This window comes from Lacerta agilis, chromosome 14, assembly GCF_009819535.1.
Source record: "Lacerta agilis isolate rLacAgi1 chromosome 14, rLacAgi1.pri, whole genome shotgun sequence".
NCBI lineage: Eukaryota > Metazoa > Chordata > Lepidosauria > Squamata > Lacertidae > Lacerta > Lacerta agilis.
Window position 1 is genome coordinate 15,374,745 of NC_046325.1, and position 27,733 is coordinate 15,402,477.

Consider the following 27,733-nt stretch of genomic DNA (forward strand, 5'->3'; position numbering starts at 1 on the left):
CGTGCGCCTCCCGGATGCCCGGCTCCGACCAGCCCGGCTCTTTTGTTCTGCAGCGGCCGGGCGGCGAGAGGTTTCCCACCGGACGCTCATCTCCCCACCCACCGCCGGCCCATTGAAACCTTCAGTTGCCGCAGATCACAATGCAAAACAGGTAATAGCCGCTGCCTATGCCTCCTGGTTTGGGTGGGTAGCTTTCTCACTCGCCCCCCGCTCCCCCTTCCTGCCCAGCCTAGATCACAAATGGGGCGGGCGGGGAAAGCTTTGCAGCTCCGGGCGCTTCTCTGCAGGCTGGGGGCGCGAGGAGGGAGGGAGGGAGGGAGGGAGCAAGACCCTCGATCTGCGAGGTGGACGAGAGATGGTTTGCATTGCAACGGGTCTGCTCCCTTTAAGCGAGACTTGTTTGCGTTTCAGGGATCGGGGTCGAGCCGGGGATTATTGTGATGGTGATGATTTTAACGCAAATGGTTCTTTTAATGCATTCCTCCCCCTCTTACCGTTCCCTACCCAAAGGGAATCCAGCTCCCTTAGAAGCCCCTTATGTTTGTTTGTTTGTTATTATTTTAAAAAAACGCCTGTCTTCTTTTAGAATCCCAAATGCCTTCGGGCTGGCTTGTGATGGGATTGAGGGAAGGGCACTCAGCACATGCCCAGAGGTGCCCTCTTCCCTATAGTCGAGCAAAATCAGCCCAAAAACAAAACACAAAAGAGGGGGCAGTCAGGATCGTTCTAGAATCTGTCGCTAGATTCTGGAAGATTCATTGGCCCAAGGCTGCCAAAGTCTCAGTTCAGATTAAGCAACGAAGCTGGTTCTTATGTTATGGCTGTTACAGGGACTTGGTCACAGGAATGTAGCTGAAAGATTGTGCATGACTCCCTTTCATCCAGTGTTAACAATCTGTAGGATTGGTGGATTGTGGAAATGAATTGGATGTTGCTGATGGGGGAATCTCTTTTCCTAATTCAAATTGACAGCAACATGGTGAATTTATACACTCTCACTATTCATCTTTTCTTTTCCCCCTTAACATTTCCAGTAGTGGATGCTGTTGGACTTTAGCATTTGTTTGTTTAGAAAAGTGCAAAAGAGCTGGATTTGGCAACTTGATGCATAGCATGATAGCTTTAAAATGAATCAACCAGGGTTGTTTTTTTAAAAGTATTTCTCAAAGTTAAATTTTGAAAGTAGGGTTAGAAAATGGTCAGAATTCAGACGCAATCCACTGAAACATTGCCAAGCTTCAAATCTGTGCAAAATGTAATTGCTGTTCTAGTCGGTTCTATTTTGTATTTCAACATATTTCTGTAGAACTGGACAAGCAGCATCTGGAGAAAGTATTCGCAGAGAGGCTGGGAGACCGTTCTTTATCAGCAGATACCAGTTAAAAATGTATTAATATTGTGCTTAGGCTGTTTTCTAGGGCTGTTTGGAAATGGGTTCCAGAGCAGAACAGACTCAACCCTGAGTCCTGCATTATAGCTGTGCCAAGAGATACCTGCTAGGTTTGTCTCCTGGTAATACAGATCTACATCTAAGTAATGGCAAGAGGTAATTCCCAGCAGATAAGCTAGTGAGTTTCTGCAGCTGACATCTACTGTATCTTGGGGATGAGCAGCCCTGGGAATTACATAGTTTGTGTGAACTATGTTTAGGGTAGTTACAGGTGGGTAGCCGTGTTGGTCTGCCATAGTCAAAACAAAATCGAAAATTCTTTCTAGTAGCACCTTAGAGACCAACTGAGTTTGTTCCTGGTATGAGCTTTCGTGTGCATGCACTATCTGAAGAAGTGTGCATGCACACGAAAGCTCATACCAGGAACAAACTCAGTTGGTCTCTAAGGTGCTACTAGAAAGAATTTTCGATTTTGTTTTGACTATGTTTAGGGTACATATTCAAATGTCCTAAGTGTTCCTCCTTAACGTCTGTAAACCAGTCTGCTCTACTTGCAAAAGTGTGATGCACATTGCAGAATTGCCATAAGGGATATAAGGCAAGGGTCACATATACAATTGCAATCTCCTCCTTTCTATCCTTGCCTCAGAGTCAAAGCCCCCACCTCCTATGCATGATCAAACTTGGTTTCTTCTCAGTTATCTGGAATAGCTACCCAATCTGCATCCTTGGAGAGGCTAATTCAGTTTAGAATTCCCACTTCACTCATGAGTGCATATTGAAAGCTGGAGGAAAACTGCACGCTTGATCTGTCCTGGGTTCTGGGTATGGCAGGATAGTTAAAATTAGATTATTGGTGTTAACAGATCTTAAGTATGAGTAGCGCAGACCCTCTTGCTGATGCAGTGCATGTTCATATATGAAGTTAGGGTGCACTCGCATGCAAATGTCATTAATATACAGTGGATAACTGTACACACAGTTATTCACAGATGTAAAATGCATGTCTTTGTGTACATATTTTAGCTCACAGATACCTTGTAGACATATGCCCTTTGCATTCCCATCCACAAGGGAAGATATTATCTGCAAGTCTCTCTTAAGACCAATTTAGACTGTGTACATGTGCAGACACTGTGCACCATTATATCCATGCTCAAGTGCGCAGTCACACCCACAATTCAGTGTATATTTTTAAAGAACCGCACACAAGATTAGAGATTCAGGTAAGTGTGCACAGAGTGCACATATACACTTAGGGTTTCTTTTAAATGCTTTAGATTTCAGCCCACTTTGGAGGAGGCATTAACTGGTGAGAAGGCTGGGGAATTGGAATCTCATTCATAGTTTATGTAAGGCACCATTTGCAGCCCTAGCCTGTGCATGTTAACTTGAGGGTTAACCCTGCTGAGTTCAAAAGGAATCACTTCTGTAAATGTTGCACTCTTGATCTCCAAGGTGCCCCAGCACTTTTTGCCACTATAATTTAAGGGTACTAGCCAATGAAGTCATACTCTGAGTTGACCCACAGAAATCAGTGGGCCTACCCTGAGTGTGGCTCAGTTGGCTATCACCCCATGTCTTTCGGAATGAATACTTGGATGTATTCTCGGGGTCTGAAATGCAAAGATGGTAGTGGCGCTTATACTTTTGCAGAAGACCAAATGCATTGCTGGGGTGGCGGGGGTCTTCCTGGTGGGCTTCTCTGTGGTTCTCACTGTTCTCCCGTCTCTGCAGCGATGTCCCTGTAGCTGAACGCGCTCTTGTTCCTGGTGCCCAATGGAGCCATCTCACAGGTGGCATGTCGACAGGGGTGATGGGCATCCAGCGGAGCTGCAGGCAAAGGCTCGGGTGCTGGTGCCAGGCGGGAGTAGTTGGCCAAGAGCGGAAAACCATGGCAGCGTCGGGCTTGAAAACCAGGTGATAGAAACCTGCCCCCCAGTTCCTTGGGCTCACTATATGCAGACCCCACTCAGCAATGACGGCCCCCAGAACCACATGGCCTTAGAGGACAGGCCGCCTCATCCCGAGATCTACAGCATTGCCCTGTGGGGGCCCAAACTGCATTCGGCGCTGACCAGGCACAGAGGGGGGCGGTCCAATGCACAGGCCTCCCCTCCGGTCTCCAAGCATCTGGATCCTCCAGGAGAGGGAGACGCCACAGACGAAGGGTCCATGGTGTTGATTGATGCTGAAGGGGTGCCCCACACTGTGTCACGCCAAGAGGTGGAGCAGGCTGGGCAGATGCAATCCTCCGAACCCGAGCTGTTGGCCTCAGCTCCTCCGCCCCGGCAGCTGTACTTCTGCCCCATTTGCCTACGGACGTTCCTGTACCAGTCGGACCTGGAGCGCCACAGCATCACCCACTCGGAGAGCAAGCCGTACGTGTGCCGCGAGTGCGGCAAGGCTTTCAAGCGCTCCTCGCACCTTCAGAGGCACAAGCACATCCACACCGGCGAACGGCCCTTCAGTTGCCCGGTCTGCTGCAAGGGCTTCCGGGAATCCGGGGAGCTCCTGCGCCACCAGCGAGTCCACACCGGGGAGAAGCCGTACCAGTGCCAGATCTGCCGGTTGCGCTTCACGGAGCGCAACACCCTCCGCCGACACGCCAAGCGCAAGCATGCCCGTGAGACCTACTACCAGCGCTCCGTCGAGGAGGGAGGTGGCAGCTGGGCGACGGCAGGAGACTGGGAATCGGAAGTGGTGGCAGGAAGCGGTGACTGGGGGCCGGAGGAACTTGGGAGTGGCTGGACCAATGAATCGGTGGAGGACTGGGTCGGGGATGGGAGCCACTGGGGAGAAGCTGCAGAAGGCGGGGCAGGAAGCACTCCAGTAGCTATGTCACAGACACCAGAGACAGAACACAGCAAGGACAAAGACAAGCCTGGGATCCAGCCCCCATAAATATGCAAAGACTAGGGGGAGGCGGGGGGCACCAGGGACTGGAACATGAACTCTGTCCTGCATCTGTCTAAAAGGACTTAAACCTCTGTAACTGCATTGAGACTTTTCCCGCCCCCTCAAGCGAGGGCATGAGACTGAGGATAGGACCGTTTCCTAGAGCTGCTCTAAAATATTATGGCCTTTGAAGTATCAATGGGTGGGCATCACCAAAGACTGGAGAATGCTACTGGTGGACAGGGAAACATGACTGTCCCCTCCTTCAAACAATTATATCATGACATCCGGAGCTGTTGAGGGATTGGAGAAACAGTGTTATGTGTTAAACTCTGTAGCAGAGTATAGCAAATGAAACTGGGGAATTTGCTGTTTCTTGTGGTTTCCCAGAGGAATGGGCACTGGGTGATGTGTGCTCCTCTCCCGGTTGTACCAAACAAAATGCCGATACACGTTGGTCCTCTGTAAGATTATTTGCCCCATTCTGAGTTGCTTTCTTGGCTCCTCCATGCAGTGGGGCATTTTCAAGTTTGCAAACTTTTCAATGAATTAAAATATGCAAAAGAGCAGTTGTTTCCTTTTCCCCACTTCCCCTTTCTTCCCCTGCCCCCATCTTTCTGAAAAGTGTGATCTAAGGTTTGGAGATCTCTCCCTCAGCCCATAATGTGTGTGCTTGAGTCTAGAATTTGAGGGAATGGAAAAAATCTAGGTACATGTGGAGTTCTATATCTTTGTGTAGATGTGTGTGCACTTCTTGATAGGTGTGAGGCAGAATCCTAATGCGTAGGCAGAGATCCAATTTGAATACGTGTCTGGAAGTGAAGGACTGAAAGGAAGGACAAGGGGAAGGACAACAGGCACCAATCCCTCCCTTCTACACTGTGCAGCTTTATCTCCTGTTTCTCCCTCTCAACATTCAGAGATGATGTGCGCTTAGTACCTCAGTCCTAAGCACATACACTTAAAAGTAAATTGGATTCAAATCAGACAGAATTACTTTTAAATAAATGTGTTTAGGGCTGAGGTATTAGGCCATCATCTGGTCCAGAGTGCCACATGAAGCAAGATCTTGACAAAGAATGAGCAGGGCAGATGTGCCGGTGCTACCACTGCACCACAAATGTTAACTCGTGCTTTCTCTGGATAAAGTCTTGAAACATCAGTGTTTTGTGAAAAGTGCTGAAAATTCTGTGAGGAATCTCATGACCCTTCACAGAACTACCGGTACATTTCCCACTACTTGTAGTTGAGCCATGTGAATTAATCTGGTTTTTTGTCTCTAGCGAAAGGCTTCCCAATAGCCAAAGGATTCTCAAAGCCAAACAAGCAATGATGTGGTCACCAGAGCAATAGAGTCAGCTTCTCATCTACAATTTTTCCCTAGCAAATTAAAAGAAGTGGGAGGCAGCAAATTTACATAAACTCACAATATTCTCTTTGGGGAAAAACATGGCTGCTTTCAGTGGAGGCCCCCATTCGGGCAAATAGGGTAACGCCCCACTAACCTTAGTCTGCTTCCAACCAGCTGCCATCTGCCTGCCTTCTTACATACAAGCAGCCTGGGTTGGCTGTGCCTGTAGTAGCAGCTTCCTCCTCCTTAGTCTCTGTGTTGCCCCTTGTAGAACTCACCAGGGGAAAGGACTAGGGACTAAACTAGAATTATTTGGCTCTGGCTCTCACTGGCTCTGGCTCCATCTAGTTTTGGGCTCTCTGCTTTCTGCTGTACCAGTTCCAGTGTGCGACAGTCACCACTGGCTGTTTTAAATAGTCCCAAAATAAATAGCCCTACCATTAGGCAGAGTGGAGCAGCAGATTATGGGGAGATGGAGTGGCAGTGAAGTGTTGGAGGTCACACTTGGCATACAACCTGCTCTGCACTTTCTAAACTAGCCTGCTGACCTCGAGCATGGTGGAGGCTGCTGTCCCATTAGTTGCCAGTCCTCTTAGTTTCTGCACATGGAATGAGAGGAGGCGCCATCTTGCCCTTCACCTCTGGCAGCAAATTGCCTTGGGTTGGACAGTGTCCCAATCAGGATATATTTGGAGGGAAGCAAAGGGGGAATTTGAGCTTTGGCAATGTCTGTCTTACATTTTGAAGGCAACTTCCCTAACCAAACACAAGGCATCCCTTACAGGGCAGAACACATGGGAGGAAGAGTGTGAGAGAGCATGCTGCAGATGGAGAGAAATCAGCATGGTGATTCTCCATTATTTCTGTTAAAAAGATGTAGGCTTTTGATACAAGAAATGGTAAGAATCCAAAAAGGGGCAATGCCTGCAGAATTGACACCACACTGTAATATTACTATGAGTTTTATAATTATTTTGCATATATTTGGCATGTGATGTACATGAGGGTTGGATGTCTCCTGTCTTTATGCTGTTGCACTTGATCTGAACTGAGATTTGCCCAGGTGCATGATTGCACAAGCATTCAATGACCTGCTTACAAGGTCACATCCTTGTACTCTGTGTTACGTCAATATGAAAATAGCCAACATTCCCTTTCTTCCTTCCTTTCTCACAATCATAACTGCAGTTTGAGTCTCCCATTTCATTTATGGCCTTGTCTTGAACATGCTGCTTCCTTGTGATTCCTTTCCTAAGCAAAGTTCTTATTACACTAGTAACAAGCAGTGTTGAAGCAGCTTGAGAAATTGTTGGCTGCTCAGTCACAACTTATGAATGCACAGTGGCTCCCCATATGGATCTGCCACTGTAAAGTGGTTTTCTTCATTTTACTGCAAAGCACTCCTACCAGTGGTTTACAGCAGCTGAGAGAGAGAACAAGAGTGGAGGTCCAGTCTGCAAGATGAGCCACTGCTCACTGTTAATGACATAGAGCAATTCCCTTATGGATTCAGTTTCAAGTGGTGTGTCTGACAAGGTGTCTGTCCAAGGTGATGCTAAATGATAACTTTATGAACATCCTCGTGGCAGCTGGAGAAAGCAGGGTTGGTTGTAGTCACTCCATGCTTCTGAAAATGATGTGGACCCCCACCTTTCTAAATTGCAGATGATAAGAGGTGACATGGGTTGAACAGTCTGCATGAGAAAAGGAGATATGAGAGCACTCAAAAATTTGTTTTTGTAGATACCACTGCTTGCACCTCCAGAATTTCTCTTGCAGCCTAATTTCCTGTATCAAAAGCCTAACAGGGAGCAGAGAAGGCTTCATTACAAGTGTGCCTTGTGTGTGTGTGTGTGTGTGTGTGAGAGAGAGAGAGAGAGAGAGAGAGAGAGAAGACAGAAGCTGCGATAACTCAGTCAGTAGATAATCTCAGGGTCATGGGTTCGAGCTCCATGATGGGCAAAAGATTCCTTCATTGCAGGGGTTTGGACTAGATGGTCCTTGTGGTCCCTTCCAACTCTACAATTCTATAATTCTATGAAATGAATGGACGAGGGGGTGCATGTATGTGTGTGAGTGCCTATTTTCAGCAGAATGGCAAATCAAAACTAGCAATTGCACGTGCGCGCGCACACAGTCTCCCATCCCTACTCTATTAGTCACGCCTTTTTAAGCTTTAAAAAGGGAAGCCAATATTTAAAACCTTGCTCATGCTAGCTGTGCTGTTATCAAGGTCGTTTCTATTCTCTTGTTTTCCATTTTGCCCCCTGAAACATGAGAGAGCCCACCCACTTAAGGCCCTTTCCCCCAGCTAATTTCCCCACCCCTACCGCCACCAGAGATGAAGACAGTGTGTTCCAGGTCTGAAACCTGACTAGCATTGTAAAATATGGCGCCCTGTTTCTTGGAGGCCTTGCTGCCCATCCAACAAGATTGCCTCTCTTCCCATCAAAGGCTCTCCCTCTCCCTCTCCCTCTCCCTCCCCAAACTGCATGTGAGCTGGAGGAATGGAGCCAAGCTTTTGCCTTGAACTACCTCCAGGGCTGTCTTGTATGCCCAGGCCTCCAAGTTATCTTTGTTGCCATGGAGACCACCTTGAGCGCACAGTTGGGTTGTTACAAGCAGAATCTTTGTTAAGAAGGGCCTCAAGGCCTTGGCTGTCGTGAAGGCTGCAGAAGGATTAAATGGAAACACACTATCGCATCACTGTTTTCCTTTTTAGCCACGGGGATATGAAGCTCTTAAAAAAGAGGAAAAACAAAATTATGGAAGCTGGGATTTGGGATTCTCTCAGTGTAACACGCCACGCCAGTGTTTTGTTTATGGCAGCTGGGTTTTTCTCCCCTATGGGAGATAGCCAGAGTCCTCTGTTAAACCACTGGTCCAGTCCACGCCACATGGTTGCTGCTGGTTTGGATTCTTTGGGGTTTTTTGTTTTGGGAAGCTAATGCCACATTTAAAGATAGACAAATGGCCCTGCGGTGTTCCCTGTGAGGATGGAACTGACACCACAAGGACTTTTATCCACACAACATTGTTGCTCAAGATGGCAGGCTGGCGGGGCTGCTCACAAACACCCCAGCCTACTACCGGTATCTGTTATTTAATGGCACTGTGTTTGAGGTGAAGGGATATGGAAGTTCTGTCTGTGGTTGTTTGGCTCACTGATTCACACATGCAGAGTTGATGCTCCAGTCCTCAGATGATAAATAGGCATGTGTCAACCACGCCTTACAGAAAGAGACAAGAGTCTTAAGAGCTGGAGGTGAGGTTATCTGTACCTTTCGTACTCTCTCTACGCCCCTCCTCCAACCACACGCACAACAAAATCCAAAGAGAACCATTCAATTTAGAGCTATTTAAAACCTAAAGGTTCTGTTCTGTCCCTTTCTTATACTTTTATTGTATTTATAACTGTATTTTTATTTATGAAATTATGTAATCTGCCTTGAGGGCCCAGTTTGGGGACTGAACGGTGGGATAAAAAAATAACCCTTAAATAAACGGACTGAATAAATTTCCCCTCAGGTTTCCTGTGTTTCTGGATATGGAAGACTGAGTGTTGGTAATACACATATTTAACCTAAAAATAGCGGGGTCAGGGCGCCTTGCTGGATGCCATGCCTGCAGATGGTTTACAATTCCAAATTACGTAAGAGTAGGCTATATAACAAGAATTTTTGTTTGGGGTTTTATCTCCCTGCTACTTTTTAGATACACGTAGGTAGCCGTGTTGGTCCGCCATAGTAAAAAAAACAAAAAAAATCCTTCCAGTAGCACCTGAGACCAACAGTTTGTTCTTGGTATGAGCTTTCGTGTGCATGCACATATCTGAAGAAGTGTGCATGCACACGAAAGCTCATACCAAGAACAAACTTAGTTGGTCTCTAAGGTGCTACTGGAAGGATTTTTTTTTGTTTTTTTTTTGTTTTGACTTTTTAGATACCGGTAGTTATCTTTCAGAGAAGGGACACTTCCCCTCACAAGCATCAATGCATTTTTAAAAAAGTACCTCCTCACAATTCCCACATGCTCAAAGTGCTATCAGTAATGCCAGTATTTTTGAGCAGAAAATTGGGCATCTCTTCTAACCTGAGATAATGGTCACAATTCAGGGCATAGCTGTCAACTTTTCCCTTTTCTTGTGAGGAATCCTATTTGGAATAAGGGAACTTCCCTTTTAAAAAGGGAAAAGTTGACAGCTATGATTCAAGGAACAATTTGGAGGATACAGTGACAGTGATTACCCAGCTTGAGGATAACTGATAAGGTGGGCTATATCTGTATCATACATAAATGTGAAGTGTAAGTTTCTGGAACTTACCAAACCTTTGTGGGGTCTCCAATGGAAATCTATTTAACAACTTTAAGGGCCAAAACTTCAAAACATTTAGCATTGTGAGCCCTTCTCCCATTCTAGCAAACAGTGGCACCTCTTAAGGCGAGGAGAGTAAAGTAGAATGAAATTTGCTGTTCTATGTGATTTAAGTTTGCTTTTCTGAGGATGGGGAAATAGCCTGCTCCTCCTTGGTCCTGCTCTGTGCACATTTGAAGTCCACACTTGGCAGTACTCATCAAACTAAAGTGGAGTTGATGTTTCAGAATGAAAAATCTGTTGGGTGAAGAATTTGAATCTCCAAGTCACTTGCTTGAATGCTGATTGGCCATTGAGGGCATTAGATCTTTCTTTTTTAAAGAAGTAACTGAAGATTACATTCTTGATATACCTGTATTAAGCAGGATGTATCGCACTGGTTCATTGTGTGCCTGTTGAAATGTTACTTCGAGTCAACTGTTGTGGCAAAAGCTCTTAAGGTGCCACAGATCCTATGCTGTTGTTTTCCATTAAGGGCTCTTAGTAATTTGCAACACCATCCTAACCACGTGATCTCAGAAGTCAGTCATATTGAATCCAATGGGGCTTACCGCCTGATAGGTTTCTATTTAGAAAGTAACATGCCATATGCTTTACTTTAGAGCCAGTCATGCCCCACAATATTCATTTATTTAAAATATTTGCAGGTAAATAAAAAAAATGCAGGATGGTGTTCGGCAGTGTGAATAAAACTAATTCACAAGCAACATACAATTTAAAAAAACTCCAAGAAATAAACATAATAATATAACTCAGCAAGACAACCAACAAATTTAAACTGCAACCCCATTATCCATCCTTCCTATTGCTCCTCCCAATTCCTGTGCCATTTGCCGGTTGCCTGGCAGGCAGATATATGGCAAATACGCGGCTTCTCAGCGCTTCACCTCCATGTCAGGAAATGCTTTTTCCTCCTGCTGATGTTTTCTGCCTGTCAAGCAACCTGCTAAAGGCGGCGAGGCTATGCCAGAAAACACGCACGCCAACACGCAAGCTGGCAACCCCAACCGGGCTGCAAACAGCCGCTGCGGGGTCGTGCCACGCGCTGAGCAGCGCCTTACGCGGCACTATTTGTGCATGGCATTGAATTGCAGCAAGCAAAGGGACACAAGCGGGGAGGCGGCAGGATACGACGCTACTCCAGCAGCAGCAGCGGGGGAGGGAGGAGGGAACAGGGAGCCGAAACCAGCTCGCGCGCAAAGACCTCTGGGACATGGAACGGAGGGAGGGGAGGTCAGAATGCGGAGAGGATTGTGGGTACGAGGGGAGGGCAGGAAACTGCCTTCTTCCTTGGGGAGGGAGGTTTCCGGTTCCGGCCGGGCCTGTGTGAGTTGCAGCCTGGCAGTGCCCCCTCTACCCCCCCACCCCAGTGGGAACAGAAACGCCCCCCGCGTTCGCTGGGGGCAAGGCGAGGGCCAGGGGGCTTCCCCCCAGCACCAATCCTGCCGCACAAGGAACAGCCCCTGCCGGGGGCGCGGAGGAGGCTGGGGCAGCGCCACACACCGGTGAGTGCGCCGTCTTGGAGCCAGCCCTGCTCGCCGCCCCCCCCCCCTCGGCCGCATAGGTTGGGCCCCAGGGCCTCCCCGCCAGCCCGTCCCCGCTCCCTCGCTTGGATTTATTTCCGTCCCGCCCCTTGATTAGCGGCCCTCCGCCCCGCCCGGCCGGCCACTCTGCGAACTCGGTTCGCCTCCCCTCCCGCCCGGTTCGCCTGCGCGACCCGCTCCCTCCGCCCCCCCCTCTTCTCTTGCATCCAGTATCCTAACATCTGGGCCCCAACTAGAAACTTGCGTTATGTCACTTTTCTCCCTTCGCTCCCCTCCCCGCCAACTCATGCACATCCAACCTCAAGCTCGAATTGTCATCCCATATATTGGCTTTTATCTTTAACCTTGTAAACCTAGCACGGATTACTGTTGCCTTCAAGCCTCTCGTGTATCCGCTGCTTTCCCCGTACCTGTAGTCAGATCTCCACCCCATCCTGCATTTTGCCTTGGTGGTAAATTCCACATTAGTAATCTAGATCAACCCCAATATAGATGTATTCTAAAGGTGAGCTCTTCTACTTACTGCAGGCTTGCAACCCTGCTGCCTGTTGCAAGCACCTTCCCTCACACTTTTTTCTCGTCTTGGTTCTCCCCCATGCTATTTTATTAATGTCTAGGAAATTGCCTTACACCATTTCAGACTCTTAATCCATTTAGGTCACAGTAGTGGTTTGCAGCAACTGCCCAGGGATTCAGATGGGTCTTTCCCAGACCTACCTGAATATGGAATAGGTTGATCCTGGGACTTTGTCATAGAATTGTAGAGTTGGAAGGGACCTCAAGTGTCATCTTGTCCAACCCTTGCGATGCAAAGTATGTTTTCTGTGTCTGAGCCATGACCCTTCTCTTCAGATGCTTAAAAATAATAATGAGTGATAGCCACCTTCCCAAACAGGTTTATTTCTGGCTGCATCCACAGATTGCAGAGGTATAACCCTCACAGCGCTACTCTTGAACCTCAACACACTATTCTTACCCACCACTGACTGATAAATGTGTTATATAATTCTCCCGCCCCACTACAGGCCCCAGATGCATCTTGTACCCTTCCTCATCAGTGTGAGGAATGACTGGACTTCCACAGTTACAGTTAGAGCCCTCTCTGCTGCCTCCCACCCATTTCATGCCCAGGATTATGCAGTACTTTGCTGCCCTAAATTGTAAACTGGCAGAAGCTCTTCAGGTTATGAAGAAAAGGTCATTCTCAGGTCTGCTTAACCCTTCTGTAATGGGAGATGATGTAATTTTGCACACACACCCCCTCAAAAATTGCTGCACAAAGAGTTTTATCTTGTGCCCCACAAGGATTAAGCAAAATCCCTTATCTGTGCATCTTTTTATGACTTACTCTGTTCTGCTAGTGATGAGGAGGGATAAGGATCTATACAAAACATTGCAGGCTTGATATTGAAATTTTTGCTTGGTCCTCTATTTCCCTCTCTCTGGCTATGTCACTGGGTGTAGCCCAAACATTTTAACTACATCTGCCTCCTCCCTGATTTGTATGTTATTATCACCTGGGAATGTAGCCAATTGAAATATTCTTCATTCATTATTTTCCCTGTGCCACCACTTGCAAAACTTTCAGGTGTCTCTGTCCCTGCAGCACATCTGCTTTGCCTCAGTTATGTGTGTTTGAATTGACCCTTTGTGGAGAATTAACAGGCAATTCCTGACTTGGAAAATGTTCAGGGGAGGGGGATAAAAATGGGGGGGCTTTATTGGAGTTATGGCGTTTCTTAAAAATGCCTTCTACATGTGGGGTTTAATGGGAACCCCCCCCCAAAAAAGAGAGAGGTAGATCCCTGACATTTCCACATGTATAGTGGTAAACCAACAATGGAACTTGGCTGCCAAGTATCTGAGCAAGCTTATTTACATAACCCAGGAGTTCTGCCTCCTAGTGCTGTGGGTTGATGCACAAGACTCCCATTTCCTCTCTCAAGGACAGAGGAGCCCTAGTTCATAGCCCTCTACCCTTAATCTCCTTGGTTTCTTGTCCTGCTGCTATATTCCTCCATTGTTGTCATTCTTTCAGCCCAATCCACACCGCTGAAATCCACCAAGGCCCTCGCAGCCCTCTCCTAGATGATCCTGGTCTCACTTTATCAATGCCTCCATTGCTACCTCCTTTTCTTTACCTCGTCCTTGGTATTCCATTGTTCCCAGACCTCTGCTTCATTGCCCCATCTAAGGTAGATGCAAATAAGGCAGACACTGCACTGTTACTAATATCTGTATTTTTTAATATAACTCCAGCAATAGGCATTGGGATATGTCTGTATTCAGTACAGCTCCAGGCACGTGGTCGGCATTAAATAAAAGTGGCTGTAGTAGAATATTCTGCCTCCTTTCAGAGAACTTGGCTTCCGTCGTTTCTTATGAGAAACGTGGAGACCTGAGGTTGGATCCAGACAAAGTTAGTTGAACTTAAGTTTCATTGTTTTCAGAGGGAATGGCTATCTTCTCTCATTGATTTCAGTGAGACCTAAGTAGGTTCAGCTAACATAGTCTGCCTCCAACCCCTAGCTTCTAAATCTTACATCTGCTGCATTATAACCCACCACAATGCCATTTGCTGAATGAGACCAGTTTTCTTTTGAATCTAGGGCAGTTTGTTAATGGAGGGGGTTGGGCTGGAAATGGGTGATGATAGCAGTGCTGTGTACTACACAACTTCTTATCTTTGTCTTGCATGGAATGAAGGGAGGTGGAGAAAGGGTGGGTATTTGGGATTCTTATCTAAGTATTTCCTGATACTTTAAAACTGAAAGTTTTCTCTCTGTGTGTAAGTATATATGCAGAAAGTTGGTAAATGCAAGAGGCATTGAAAGTAACTACAAAAAAATAAGGCAAACTGAAGAACCCACAAGAAGGTTTTTATTTTTTATTTTCTGAAGTGGCTGACTCCCCATCCCTCCCCCTTTTTCTTGCAGGGGTCTCACATTTGACTATTCCTTTGTGGAAAGTGCTTATTTGGAAGAGAAACCATGAAGCTTGTGTGCATATAATCGGATGTGGTGATCTTGCATATCACATTAATTGTTGGTTGTACACACACTCGAAGGCCATAACATTCCAGGGAGTGTACATGGATATATGTGTGATCATTATACTGGAGGCTATGGTTTCCTGCTGTGTCTGTACGAAACAAAACACATGCGTATGTGATCATCATATGTGATGATTTACATCAGGTTTCCTGCTTGCTAAACAGAAGTGCCTTCCAGCCTAATGTGCAAGGCAGTCCTTGAGACACCCTCCCCCCAAGAGTTAGTCAGCTAGTGCAGTGGGACCGCTCTAAAGCCCTGCGTGGCTTGGCCCCTGCATCCTCCAGAGGCTACCTGCTTTTGTGTATCCCATTGTGCTCCCCAACATTGGAAGAGGATGGTAACATCCATGCCATACATTTAAAGCATATAAAAGGTAAAGGTAAAGGGACCCCTGACCATCAGGTCCAGTCGTGTCCGACTCTGGGGTTGCGGCGCTCATCTCGCTCTATAGGCCGAGGGAGCCGGCGTTTGTCCGCAGACAGCTTCCGGGTCATGTGGCCAGCATGACAAAGCCGCTTCTGGTGAACCAGAGCAGCGCACGGAAACGGCGTTTACCTTCCCGCCGGAGCGGTCCCTATTTATCTACTTGCACTTTGACGTGCTTTCGAACTGCTAGGTGGGCAGGAGCTGGGACCGAGCAACGGGAGCTCACCCCGTGGCAGGGATTCGAACCGCCGACCTTCTGATCAGCTAGCCCTAGACTCTGTGGTTTAACCCACAGCGCCACCTGGGTCCCTTTTAAAGCATATGGCTTCCCCCAAAGAGTCCTGGGAACTGTAGTTTGACAAGGGTGCTGGTAATTGTAGCTCTATGGTGTTGAACTACAGTTACCAGGATTCTTTGGAGGAAGCTATGCGCTTTAAATGTATGGTGTGGATGTGACCGATGATGGCAATGATTTACCAAATGGTAACTTACTGCAGTGGGCCTGGGTATATCTGTAGTGTCTACCTACATGGTGGTGAGACTCTTAGGACACATTTGAAATTGAAGGGAAGTGGTGAAAAGCTCTTCTGTTTGTGGCTAGATGCTGCAGAAGACCATGTGTACCCCCGCACTGTGGTAAGTTACTGCTTGGTAAAATGGTGGCCCATGATCCCCATCAGTGCCCTATATTGATGGTCATCAAACTGCACCTTTATGGAACTCCCTTCCTTTGTAAAGTTACCAGAGACCTAACTGGAGCAAATATTGGCAACAGTGCAAGGCTTTTCTGTTTGGAGAGACGCATGATAGCCAGAGATAGACAAATAAAATGTTGCATATGGATATTCAAATGGACCTTTTACAGTAGTACCTTGGTTTTCAAACATAATCCATTCCGGAAGACCGTTTGAGTTCCAAAACTGAAAACCAAATACGGAAAACTCAATATGGAAGCCACGAAAACTGAGGTACCTCTGTACTTACATTTACTTACCTTCCCCTTGTCTTATCAGAAACAGATTGCCGTTATGAAATATAAAATGTACACAACTGGATGAATTTCCATAAGCCATACAGGTTGCAGAATTCTGCATTTATGGGTGAAGAATACGGGAGGCTCTTGAATGCAGAATAGTTTATATTTTTTTTATTAAGGCACACACTGTTCTAGCTAAGATGGGCAAGTAGGAAAGCATTCAGGCAGAAGGGATGAGAAGCCCACTTCCTTGAGGTAGAATCTTTGAAACATTAACCCTATACAGTGGTATCTCGGTTTAAGAACTTAATTCATTCTGGAGGTCCGTTCTTAACCTGCAACTGTTCTTAACCCGAGGTACCACTTTAGCTAATGGGGCCTCCCGCTGCTGCCACACGATTTATGTTCTCATTCTGAAGCAAAGTTCTTAACCCGAGGTACTATTTCTGGGTTAGTGAAGTTTGTAACCTGAAGCGTCTGTAACCCGAGGTACCACTGTACACATTTTAGTCACGTTTGTATCCCATCACGACCCCTCAGCCTACCTTATCTTACTGGATTGCCATAAAACAGGTGGGGGAACCCTCTTCAGTTCAACAGTCATGCTCCCTCGGGGGGGGGGGCAGGTAAAAGTGCCATAGGTGTGCTTTTTATTTTCAAACAATTGGCTATATACCATCCATGCAAAAGCCAGAGGTTTCTATGCACATCCACCCATCTCTGCATCTAGGCAATTGAGACATTACCACAGTTGCAGAACACATTTAAGCCAAGCAAAAACCCTTGAGGAGGTTGCAAATAAGGGCTGGTGAAAGGGGCGTGGCCCCAGGGAAAGGGGTGTGGCTTGGGTAGAATTCCAAGGGCTGGGTGGAGAGGATAGTGCTTGGCCTCTGAGCCTGAGTTCCCCCCATGCCTGTTATAAAATGTGACAGCCCCATATATGTATGTATGTATGCATGCCCAGAGGGACTATAGAATGGACTATGCCATTCTATAACAATCCTGTGAGGTAGGCAGAATAAGAGTGGCTGGTTTCAGGTGGCATGAGAAACATTTTTAGCTGAGTGGGAAGATGAAGTTTTCCATGTTCAAACTTTCCACACTGGCTTTCAGCCCTGTTAATCTACGCTGACCTACATTGGCAGAGCCCAGCATGTTCAAACAAGGAATGCCACTTTGCAGAGGAGTTTATTTTAAATATGCAAACCCCAAACTATAGGGACGAGCCTGGGCTTCTGAACTCCCCAAAGCGAGCCTGGCCTTGGAACGATTTGTACCTGTGACCTCTGAGAGTCTCTTTTTTTTAACCTCTGCTTAATACCAGGACTCCATAAATATTCAATGAAATAATGCTTTAGCTGCATTGGAGCCAACTACTGTAGTACTGAATGGATATAAAACCTGCTTGCCACTCAAAAAGGGGGGGATTGTCAAGCTTAGGAGAGTGAGTCACATGCGCTAGTCACTGAGAGGAGGAACTAAAGCTTAGAGGCAGCACAGATGGTTTGAGACATGTCCCGGTTTATTTTAAGAATGTTAGAACAGGTAAATGCCATACAAAAAAGGTTCGTGGGGTTAGAGAAACACCCCATGAAGAAAAGCTACAATGTTTGGAGTTTTAAAAAAGTAATTAAGGACACAACTGAGGTGTATAAAATGATGCCAGCATAATACTATAGCCCAGGGTCTTCCAATGAAACAGAAGAGATTCAGGACAGACAAAAGGAAGTTCTCCTTCACCCCACATGTTTTCTATGGGATTTACTTGGTGATGGCCACCGATTTAGGTGACTTTAAAATTAGATTAAGACAAATTCACGAAGAGAAAAGGCCTCCGTGGGTAGTTGACATTATGGCTATATACTACCGTATTACACTATTTCTGGGATCAGAGACAGCGTGCCTTTGTATGCCAGTCTCTTATAGACAACAGCAGGGGAGACAGGTATTGCCTTCAGGTCCTGCTTGTGAGCTCCGCAGATGTTTCCGAACAGCCACTACAGAGACTATATGCTGGACTATTTGGCCTTTAATCTGATGCAGCCAGGTTCTTGTTCTTATACCTGAGACCCTAGAGAGACATAGCCAGTCAAAAGTAGATAATATTGGGTTTGGCGGACAAGTCTAACTAAATATAAGGCAGCACCATGGTTCTTTGTGTAACCCTAGAGCTGCAAACTTGAAAGACCTTGCATGCAGTTGATTTTAACAACTGGCAACTTTTTTTTTTTTTAAATTGGAAAATTCGTGACCCATCCTATTGTGTAAATGGAACATATCAGATTTAAAAAACAAAAACAAAACATGGGGCCACCACAGCAGAGAGTGCTGGTGTTCTGGATAAGTCTGGTGTGTGTCTACATTGGTATCCCGTTTCTCTCCTTTGTCCAGGCAGTGCCCCCTCCCGGGCGGAGATGGAAGCCAATGCAGCAAGCGACGAGGGTGTGCATTTCCAGAGCTACCCCTTCGACTTCTTGGAGTTCCTGAACCACCAACGCTTTGAACCTATGGAGGCCTACAACCACGAGCACGCCAAAGCAGTCGCCGCCCTTCCCTGCCCGCAGCCACAGTACGACTACACCCAGCCGCCCGCTGCTGCCCCACCTGCCCACTTTGACCGTGTCCCCACTGCCGTTGGCCCCTCCAAGCCCAAAGCCGAAGGCCCATCCTCCTCTTCCTCTGCTGCCTCATCTGCCAACGTTCAAGTCAAGAAAGCGGAACCGGGGGCTCCTGTACCACCACAGCAGCAACCACAGCAGCAGCAGCAGCAGCAGCAACCACCCTATACTGGTCCAGCAGTGGTGCCAGCAACAGGCCAGCCTCTCTTTGATAGTACAGCTGCAGCTGCTGCTGCTGCCGCTGCCTACAACACTCCTCAGTGGGGCATTGTGGACCTTTCTGGCCACCAGCACCTCTTCAGCAGCCTGAAACGTGGGCAGGCCACTCCCCCAGCTACAGCCACTGTTGCCACTGATAGCCAGGCGGGCAAAGACGACAAGAACTACTTCCGGCGCTTGAAATATTTCATTGACCGTCGTTTCCCGTGCGGCGTGTGCCAGAAATCCTTCAAGCAGTCGTCCCACCTTGTGCAACACATGTTGGTACATACAGGCGAGCGGCCCTACGAGTGCACCATCTGTGGCCGTACCTACAACCACATTTCCAGCCTCATCCGGCACCGCCGCTGCCACAAGGACACCGAGGATGCCACGGCAGCTGCCAACGCGGCGGCTGCTAACGCGGCTGCGGCAGCTGCTGCTGCTGCTGCAGCCGCCGCGGCCGTTGCCACCAACGCAACTGCTGCTTCTGGTGCCGAGGGAGCAGCTCAGCCTCCTACTCAGAGCGGCAACCCTCAGGTGGTTCCCGCATCCGCTGGGACGGCAGCCGCATCCGCCCTCAGTGCTGCCATAGCTCAGGCGGAAGGCCCGTTCACCTGCTCTCTCTGCTGGAAGGTGTTCAAGAAGCCAAGCCACCTGCACCAGCACCAGATCATCCACACGGGCGAGAAGCCATTCTCATGCTCCGTCTGCCAGAAGAGCTTCAACCGACGCGAGAGCCTAAAGCGGCACGTGCGGACCCACTCGGATCTCCTGCGAGTGCAGTGCGGGGTTTGTGGCAAGGAGTTCCGGGACGCTTCCTACCTTCTGAAGCACCAGGCTACCCACGCGCCACCCGGAACTTTGCCGCCACGCCCTGAGTACAAGTGCGACATCTGTGGCAAGGGTTACGTGGCTCCCCAGAACCTCCTGCGCCATCGTCAGCTGCAGCACGAGGGAGCCCAGTTGCCCAAGGACGGCACCAACGCCCTGTCCTACCTGCCGCCGGGAGCTTATCTCCTCCCGCAAGACCCGCAGGCTACCGGTTCTGATGGCGACACCAAGCCAACATCCTATGGGCTCTTGGGTCACCCGCTGCTGGTGGGGACGGCAGCGGGCAAGAACTTCTGCTGTGGGATCTGCGGCCGCGGCTTTGGGCGCCGGGAGACACTGAAGCGCCACGAGCGGATCCACACTGGGGAGAAGCCTCACCAGTGCGCCGTGTGCGGGAAGCGCTTCCGCGAGTCGTTCCACCTCAGCAAACACCACGTGGTGCACACACGGGAGAGGCCCTACAAGTGCGAGATCTGCGGGAAGGTGTTTGGCTACCCGCAGAGCTTGACCCGCCACAAGCAGATCCACCGGCTTCAGCTGCCTTGCTCTTTGCCACCCATGGGGCCCTCGCTGGCACCCATGGGTCCTTCGCTGCCGCCGCCTCCCGAAGGGCTAACCTACGGCTGCTCTGACTGCGGAGAGCGCTTCCCCGATCTCTTCCACGTCATGAGCCACAAGGAGGTTCACGTGGCCGAGAAGCCGTACCCGTGCGACGTCTGCGGCAAGTGCTTTGGCTTCATTGAGAATCTCATGTGGCACAAACTGGTCCACCAGGCTGCCCCCGAGCGGCTCCTACCACCGGACGAGACGGCCGCGGCAGTGGCACCACTGGAGAACGGGCTGGCCACTGGCGACAACATGACATCTTTTGAAGACCACCACCCCACCTTGCCCAGCGGGGAGCGCTTCTCCTGCTCCATCTGCGGCCAGACCTTCAAGCATTTCCTGGGCCTCGTGACCCACAAGTACGTTCACCTGGTGCGGCGCACGCTGGCCTGTTCGGTCTGCGGGCAGAGCTTCGCGGGGGCCTACGACCTGCTGCTGCACCGCCGTACCCACCTGCAGAAGCGGCACTTCTCCTGCCCGGTGTGCGGCAAGCGGTTCTGGGAGGCCGCCCTCCTGATGCGCCACCAGCGCTGCCACACCGAGGAGCGCCCTTACCGCTGTGCAGTCTGCGGGCGTGGCTTCCTACGCTCATGGTACCTGCGCCAGCACAAAGTGGTGCACACCGGCGAACGGGCCTACAAGTGCGCCCTCTGCAACAAGCGCTTTGCCCAGTCGTCCAGCTTGGCCGAGCACCAGCGCCTCCACGTGGTGGCTCGGCCCCAGCGCTGCCCCACCTGCGGCAAGACCTTCCGCTACCGCAGCAACCTTCTGGAGCACCAGCGGGTGCACCTGGGTGAGAAAGTCTACCGCTGCGACCGCTGCTCCAAGAGCTTCTTCTACCTGTCCTCCATCCTGCGCCACCAGCGCTCCCACGACGCCAAGCGTGAGCTGCGATGCGGGGCCTGCCTCAAGCTCTTCAAAGACCCCAAGTACTTCAGCAAACACGTCCAGGCCCACCAGGGAGGGCGGCCCTTCAAGTGCAGTACCTGCGGAGAAGCCTTCTCCAACACCTATGGCCTCAAGAAACACCGCCACATCCACAAGATGGAGCGCTTTGCTGCCATGGGAGGCCACAAGGAGCAAGCCTAGCGCTGGGGGCAGGGGAAGAAAATGTGGGCGGTCCTTTATCCTGGTACTCGAGGGTGGGAAGATGAGGCTAGTTCCTGCCTGTTGCGAGCCACAAGGGCAGGCGTTTCCCTGTAGTAAGATGGCAGTAAGATGCTATGTTTGGGGAAGGATATGGGAGAGTCCTCAAGTCACAATTGCATGGGGCAATCCATGGAGAACCAGGGGTGCAACACAGGATTGGTTTACGTAGGTAGCCGCCCTGGATCTTGGTTTTCCCCAAATAGCTGTTGTCCTGTCCATCCTGGATTCCCTAGTGTAAACATGATAGGAGAGGGTGGCTGTCATAGAAATTACCCTTTCTTACCAAGAATGGATGGACATTTGTTACCTTTTTCCAGGAAGTGCGAGCAGGGGAATGATGTTCTTGTGGAATAATAAGCCTAGATACTGAAAGAGAGAAGAAGCCAGTCTAGGTTCCCATTTGCAGGATGAGATGGCTCTTCCTTTCCTCCATTTAAGTGTTAGAGCCAATTCATAAATTTCAGTAGAGGGCAGGACATGGTACAGTCCTTCAGGAGCGCTTGCCAAATTTTACCGTGAACCCAGCCACCTGATCTATGCCATATAGGTCTTGCTTCCTTTCTGGAGGAAAGACATTGATTTGGGTGCTTTCTTTACCCCTGACAATGGGCCACTTGTCCTCTTTCAAATACCTTAGTTGCCCATGGGACCTGGTTGCTGACAGAAGATAGTTCCCCCCCCCCATTTACCTGTGTAGGAAATTAGAGGAGCTTGCCACACCATAAAATATCTACCTGTCTTCCCACCTCCAGAACAGTTACCACTTCATAATGCAGCTGGAGGATCATAAACCTGAATGCTCCCTCACATTAAAAACAAAACACTCATAGGAAACAAGCGAGTGGAGGGTGGGTTCTAGCCTAGCCTTCTCCCTGATAGCTACCTTTCCACATGCAGGGAGTACAGTATTGAATATGAAAGAGCATTCAGATATGTCATCCCCCCCCCAATGTATCTTGAAGTGGTGTAGGCCCGGAAAGACTGTACCATGTGGCCTTTTCGGAATTTTCAAATTGACACACCAGTTTGCTAGTGTGTGTTGCCTTCCCCTCCTGCCAGAACCTCATATGGTTGTGGTTGCGTATGAAGCTGAGCGAGAGGAAAGCAAACGTACCTGGTGGCTCTGCATCCCAGGCCACAGTGAGATATGTTGCCTTGGTTTGCCCAGCACATCCAGTGCTTCACCCACAGTTCTTCCACTCCCACAAGCCCATCCTCTTCTTGGCAACACTTTTGGCGCCCTCACATCAGATAAATGGCAGACTTAACTTGTTTGTGGCTGGAGTACCCCACGGGGACTTTTTCATCCTCAGTCTTAAATCGTGGACCTTCTTTTCCCCCACTCAAACAGGAATACTGGTCAGGTATGGTCAAAAAGATTCTTCCAAACTCTCTAGCTCCCTGGCATGGCTCCCCAGCTCCCTCTCTAGGCGCCGCTTGTCACCCTCTGGTTCTGAACAGGCAGAAGAGGAAGCTGACTTACTACATGCAACCAAAGAGTTCTAAGAGCACACCCCCTTGTGGACGGTGGACACCAGGTGGTTCGCCTTTCCCTCTCCCTCGTGATCCAAGTTGACCGTCCACATTTAATAAGACAGTTGTGACGGGGAAACATTACTGCTTTTCCATGCTGGAGCATTCAGAGCGTGAAGACTTTTTTTCAGGTGGCAATACCAAAGGTGCCTCCTTGCCATTTCTGGTCTACATCCCTGCATCTGCATCCATAGTTCCTACTTTGGCGAGATGGACAGTCCAAGGATATGAGGACCCAAAGATGCTTTTATTATTCCAGTGTGGTTGCCCAGTGCCTGGAAGAAGAGGGAAAGGGGGATGTTGCCAAAGTTGCAGAGTTGCCTGGGGATAGAGAATTGTCATAGAAATGGACTTGGCTGGGGGGGCGGGGGCGTTCCTTAAAGGAAACCTCGCAGCATTTGGTGACCCAGTGTCCTATTTGACGAAGAGTGTGAAGAGCAGAAAGGAGATGGGAAGAGGGTTCAGCCTGTTATTTTCCAGCCTTGTTTCCACATTTCCCATGCTGGGTCAACTCCAGGGGGAAACTCTTTGTCCATGTTGAGTCAGACCCAGTTATCTTAATGTCTCTGACAGACTGAAATACTACTGACTAATGTCCTGCCTCCAAAAGTGGCTGATACTGGATGTTCTCTTTCTTGTTTTATCTTTATACTAAAGTTTTAAGGCCTGAACTTGTAGCTGAAATTCAGTGGATTCTCCCTATGGTGGTGGATATACCTCTCCCTGCCTTACATGGAAACTTTCCATATAGAATTTTCCCTCCCTGACTTTGTAATTTGCCAATAGAGCTGAGTTTAATATTAGAGTCTCCTCCCTCCTTATGAATACAAGTGTATCTTGTTTATACCATACCTGCTTCATAGGAAGAGCTGCTTCTGCATTGAGTTGAGCATGGTTTCCACGGAAAGATGTGGCAACCCCAAAACTGATGACCTGTTCTCATACTAAAGGCTGTTGTTTATACCATCCACTTTTATTACCCAGGAATAACAAGCGAGTTCACAATAACTAATCTAGTAGATGATTTGTCTGTCAAATTGTTTTTTAAGTGTAGGTTCCCAGATGGACGATTGAACATGACAGGGAGAAACAAGTCTTATGCATTCCCAGATGACCCAAGACAAAAATACTATGTTTCAAAACCACAACATAACATTGGCTCACACATAACAGGATTTCCAATGGATTTTCCCCCCTCCAGAATAATTTACAGGCCTAAAATATAGAAGACAAATTTCCATACAACTATGGAATTCCTGTTTCAATCACAAAATTTATATTCAGCCAGGCCTTGCCTATGAGAATGGTGTTCTGTTTCCTACAGTTGACAAAATGTAGTCTTGACTTTCACCCTAAGTTTTTTAAAGTTTTCTTCTTTAAAAAAAAAGAAAAATGGTTTTAACGTTTTCTGACCTTACAAGAGCAATTACTGCATCTTAACACCCCTTAATCACCTCCTGTATTCACAATGGTTAGAAAGTGGCAAGAGAGAGTTCGCCTCCCCACTCACCCTTTTAATTTTTTTATTTACAGGTGAAGAGAGGCAGCTGAGGACAAAATGGCTATCTTTGTTTCCAGCCAAAATTCTAATGCCAGAGAGCAGGCACTCTGCTCATCTGCCTGCTGTCACCTGTTAAGATCAGGTTTGCTTAAGAAATGAAGCTTGTGCCCACTCTTCGTTCTAGGAGTGGTTTGATTTTTCCAAGTATGTTTCCCTGTTCTCCGTTGTAGTTTGGTTTGGATAGTTGGTGCGATGTGAAATTGCCATGCCTCACTCTCATGTGAAAGATGCTATTAAAAAAAAGAGCTGAACAGCACTTCAAATTTTCCTCTATAAGAGGAGTAGAGGGGTCAGGGGATTGGAGAGTAAGAGGCCCAGAAGGCGGCATTCTTTGGCTTGAATTCTGTGAGGAAGTTCTGCAGGGACTAAGGTCAAAGACAGGTGTTCCAGGTTTTAATTCTGGTTGGGCAATGGGATACTTTTGAAGACCCAGTTGGAGTACACGATCAAGACTTGCCAACTAATCTTCCCGCTTCACTGCTCTGCCTTTTATATAAATATACCTGGATGGATTCTTAGTTCTGAAGTGTGTGCATCACTAGGATGCTGGCTGTCCTACAGATTCTCATCACCCCTGATGCCTTGCCTGCTGTGAATGGGAATTGTGAAGATCCTTCTGTCTTCTCCCAGCATCAGACCTGACGTTTTAAGATGCCGCAAGACACACAATCATCTGAACTTCCATCAACCCTCCAGTTTATTGGGGAACATGGATTCTCTGGTTCTGACAGCGGGCGATGTTTTCCCACGCTCCCCACTCATCCCAAACTGGGAGATGGACATTTTTGAGACAGGACTCAAACATTCCCAGACTGTGATCTCTGAAAGAGTCCTGCTGCAGATAGGATCCAACCCATTGCAATCATGTTAGCAAGATGACTTTTTATATTAATACAGATCTATAAATACATACGTTTATATATAAATACTTCTTTTTCTAACTACCCCTTTTCCCCATTGGCCATAGGAAGTGCAGTACTTTTGGTGCCAAGATTCAAGTCCCTTATGATAACGTGTACTAAAATATAATATGTATAGGACCCCCTCATTGTCCATGCAGCTGATGGGCCTGGACCGATATAACCTGTCCCGTCCTCCTTGGTGGTGCCCCTTTGGGAACTGTACAGCGTGTGTTTTTCTCAGTCGGGGTTAGGGGAATGGGAGCGTGTGTTTGTGTTTTAAACCAAGCTATTGTTTTAAAAGTGTCTGATTTACGATGTACAGACTAAACAAACATTAAAAAATAAGAATTGGAAAGTGTACGTCCCATGCATTGAGAGGGCTCCAGATTTTCTTGTTTTGCTAACTGTTTGTGTGGAGGGAGCTTAACTTTAAGAATCCCAAGTAGCTATACCACTGGACAGGGCTTCCTGAAGTGTTGGGACCATGTAAAGGGCAGAACATCATGAGGGCTTGTAGATCCCTAAGAACTGCAGCTAAAAAAGGGAGATGGATACCCACAGTGGCTAGTATTTGGTTATCAGATCTTGAAACATTGAGACAAGCTGGGCTGTGTGAAGAGCAGAATCCTATACCCAGCCACGGGAGAAAGATCAAGGTGGGTTTGCCAGAAATCTTGCAGAGTCTTCTACTAGAAGGGGTTTTCTGCCCTCCTGGGGTCCCTCCTTCAGCCAATCAGGGCAGTGGGTAAGGCTTTCTTATTCTAAGTGAGGTGCCTTAGCTACATGAGCCACAGCTCTCCAACAAGTTGGTACAAAGAAGTGGGCAAGGTAGAGGAGGCTCGGTGGAATCTCACATTTAAAAATAATGTTGAGGTCATCCCTAGAAATCGAACATTCGGAAGCAAACTGTTGAGTACCAGCACTTATAACTCTTCTCTACCATAGGCTACTGGAGATGGAGATGGTTTGGATGATCCTTGGAAGCAAACTTATTGGCATTCAAAAAATGCAGGAAATTGGATGCATTGAAATAGGATGCTTTTATCTCTTTTTGCACTTCAGGAACAGAGCATTCTGATAGTATCTAGAAACTGGGTGAATCAGAATGTTAAACTTTGCACGCAAATAAAGTGAGGAAGAATTGTTTTTGAGAAACCTTTCCTCCTCCTTAACTTTACAGGGGAACTGCCTAATACCAGATGTAGGTGTTTGTTCATATAGCCCAGGGCGGTCCAACTTTTCAAACCAAGTAGGCCACAGGAGTACTTGGACACGGAACCCATGGCCCACAAACTTTGAGAAGGCAGCGCAAGACCTGGTGGGGGGGGACATCAAATGTTGCTGAGGGCCGCCAAAAAAGGTATTGAGGGCTGTGCATTGGACCACCCTGATGTAGTCTTGTGTTGTCTCCTTTGACTAGCAGCAGTTTTCCAGAACCCTCGGGCAAAAAGTCTTCCTTCACCACTTGCTATCCGATCCTTTTACATTAAGATGTCAGTAACTGATCCTGGGACCTCTTTGCAAAGTCTCTGCTCTACCACTTGAGCTAGGTTAAATTTTGGCTCATCCCTAAGAGGATGAGCAAGTTGGAGAAGCTGGAGAGCATCTGGCACATAAGGTTGCGTTTAGCACTTGTTTCTTTTTCCCCCCTATAATGTATATGAGAGGGGCCTGGATTAACACCAGGTAAATCTACATGATCTTGTGTGACAGACATTTCGGTGATGCTCCATTTTGAAATAGATACTTAAATATATCTGCTATCACAAATGGAGCTTAAGCACTATGAAAAACATTGACAATTTAAACTGGAGGTAATACTTTAACATGGAATTTTTTTCTCTTGTGGGATTGGTACAATTCACCCAGCTCAGCCAATGATGCAAAAGTGCTGCATACAGGAAATGGCTGTCAAAGCCCACCCTTGGAGACCACGTAAACTTTAAATGTTTACACTGCAAGATCTGCAATGAGAAATGCTGAACTGAGAATGCCTAGTCTCGGGGGGGGGGGGGGAAGCTAGAAAACAAAAGAGTTCATGAAGAGAGGTCTAGACTGATAATAATAATTGGAATGGATATCTAAGGTAGCTGTTTAGTGGAACTATCTTTGGTAACAGCAAGTAGCCTGAGAGGTTGGTTCAACAAATTTTTCCATTAGAGTTATATGCAAACTCAACTACGTTAAACAAAATATTTTTTTAACTGGCTTGTGCTTGCAAAGCAAAATGTCAAGAATAATTTGGTTTAAACATGGCTAAGACAACTTTTCAGAATATTTTATTTCTACCTTTGGATTTTTGCTTACAATTTTTACAAG

The 27,733-nt window shown here is 47.8% G+C and overlaps 2 protein-coding genes across 4 annotated transcripts; both read left to right on the forward strand.

Annotated features, from left to right (window-relative positions):
- LOC117059123 (zinc finger protein 524-like) lies at positions 1–4,854 on the forward strand. 2 transcript variants are annotated; one of them, XM_033170651.1, is made up of 2 exons: positions 1–151; positions 3,128–4,854. In XM_033170651.1, exon 2 carries the CDS (start codon positions 3,170–3,172, stop codon positions 4,292–4,294), a length of 1,125 nt encoding a protein of 374 aa, XP_033026542.1. In that variant the 5' UTR covers positions 1–151; positions 3,128–3,169; the 3' UTR covers positions 4,295–4,854. The 2 variants fall into 2 exon arrangements, with proteins under 2 accessions (XP_033026542.1, XP_033026543.1); XM_033170652.1 differs by lacking the exon at positions 1–151 and adding an exon at positions 322–344.
- Positions 26–25,769, forward strand: ZNF865 (zinc finger protein 865). 2 transcript variants are annotated; one of them, XM_033170650.1, is made up of 2 exons: positions 26–151; positions 18,405–25,769. In XM_033170650.1, the coding sequence occupies exon 2, from the start codon at positions 18,428–18,430 to the stop codon at positions 21,356–21,358; it is 2,931 nt and encodes a 976-aa protein (XP_033026541.1). In that variant the 5' UTR covers positions 26–151; positions 18,405–18,427; the 3' UTR covers positions 21,359–25,769. The 2 variants fall into 2 exon arrangements, with proteins under 2 accessions (XP_033026541.1, XP_033026540.1); XM_033170649.1 differs by lacking the exon at positions 26–151 and adding an exon at positions 11,262–11,519.
- Positions 25,770–27,733: the final 1,964 nt, after the last annotated feature.

Bases quoted from the DNA above. Each gene is read 5' to 3' on its own strand.
- LOC117059123 (XM_033170651.1), top strand. From the start codon at position 3,170: ATGGAGCCATCTCACAGGTGGCATGTCGACAGGGGTGATGGGCATCCA.
- ZNF865 (XM_033170650.1), top strand. From the start codon at position 18,428: ATGGAAGCCAATGCAGCAAGCGACGAGGGTGTGCATTTCCAGAGCTAC.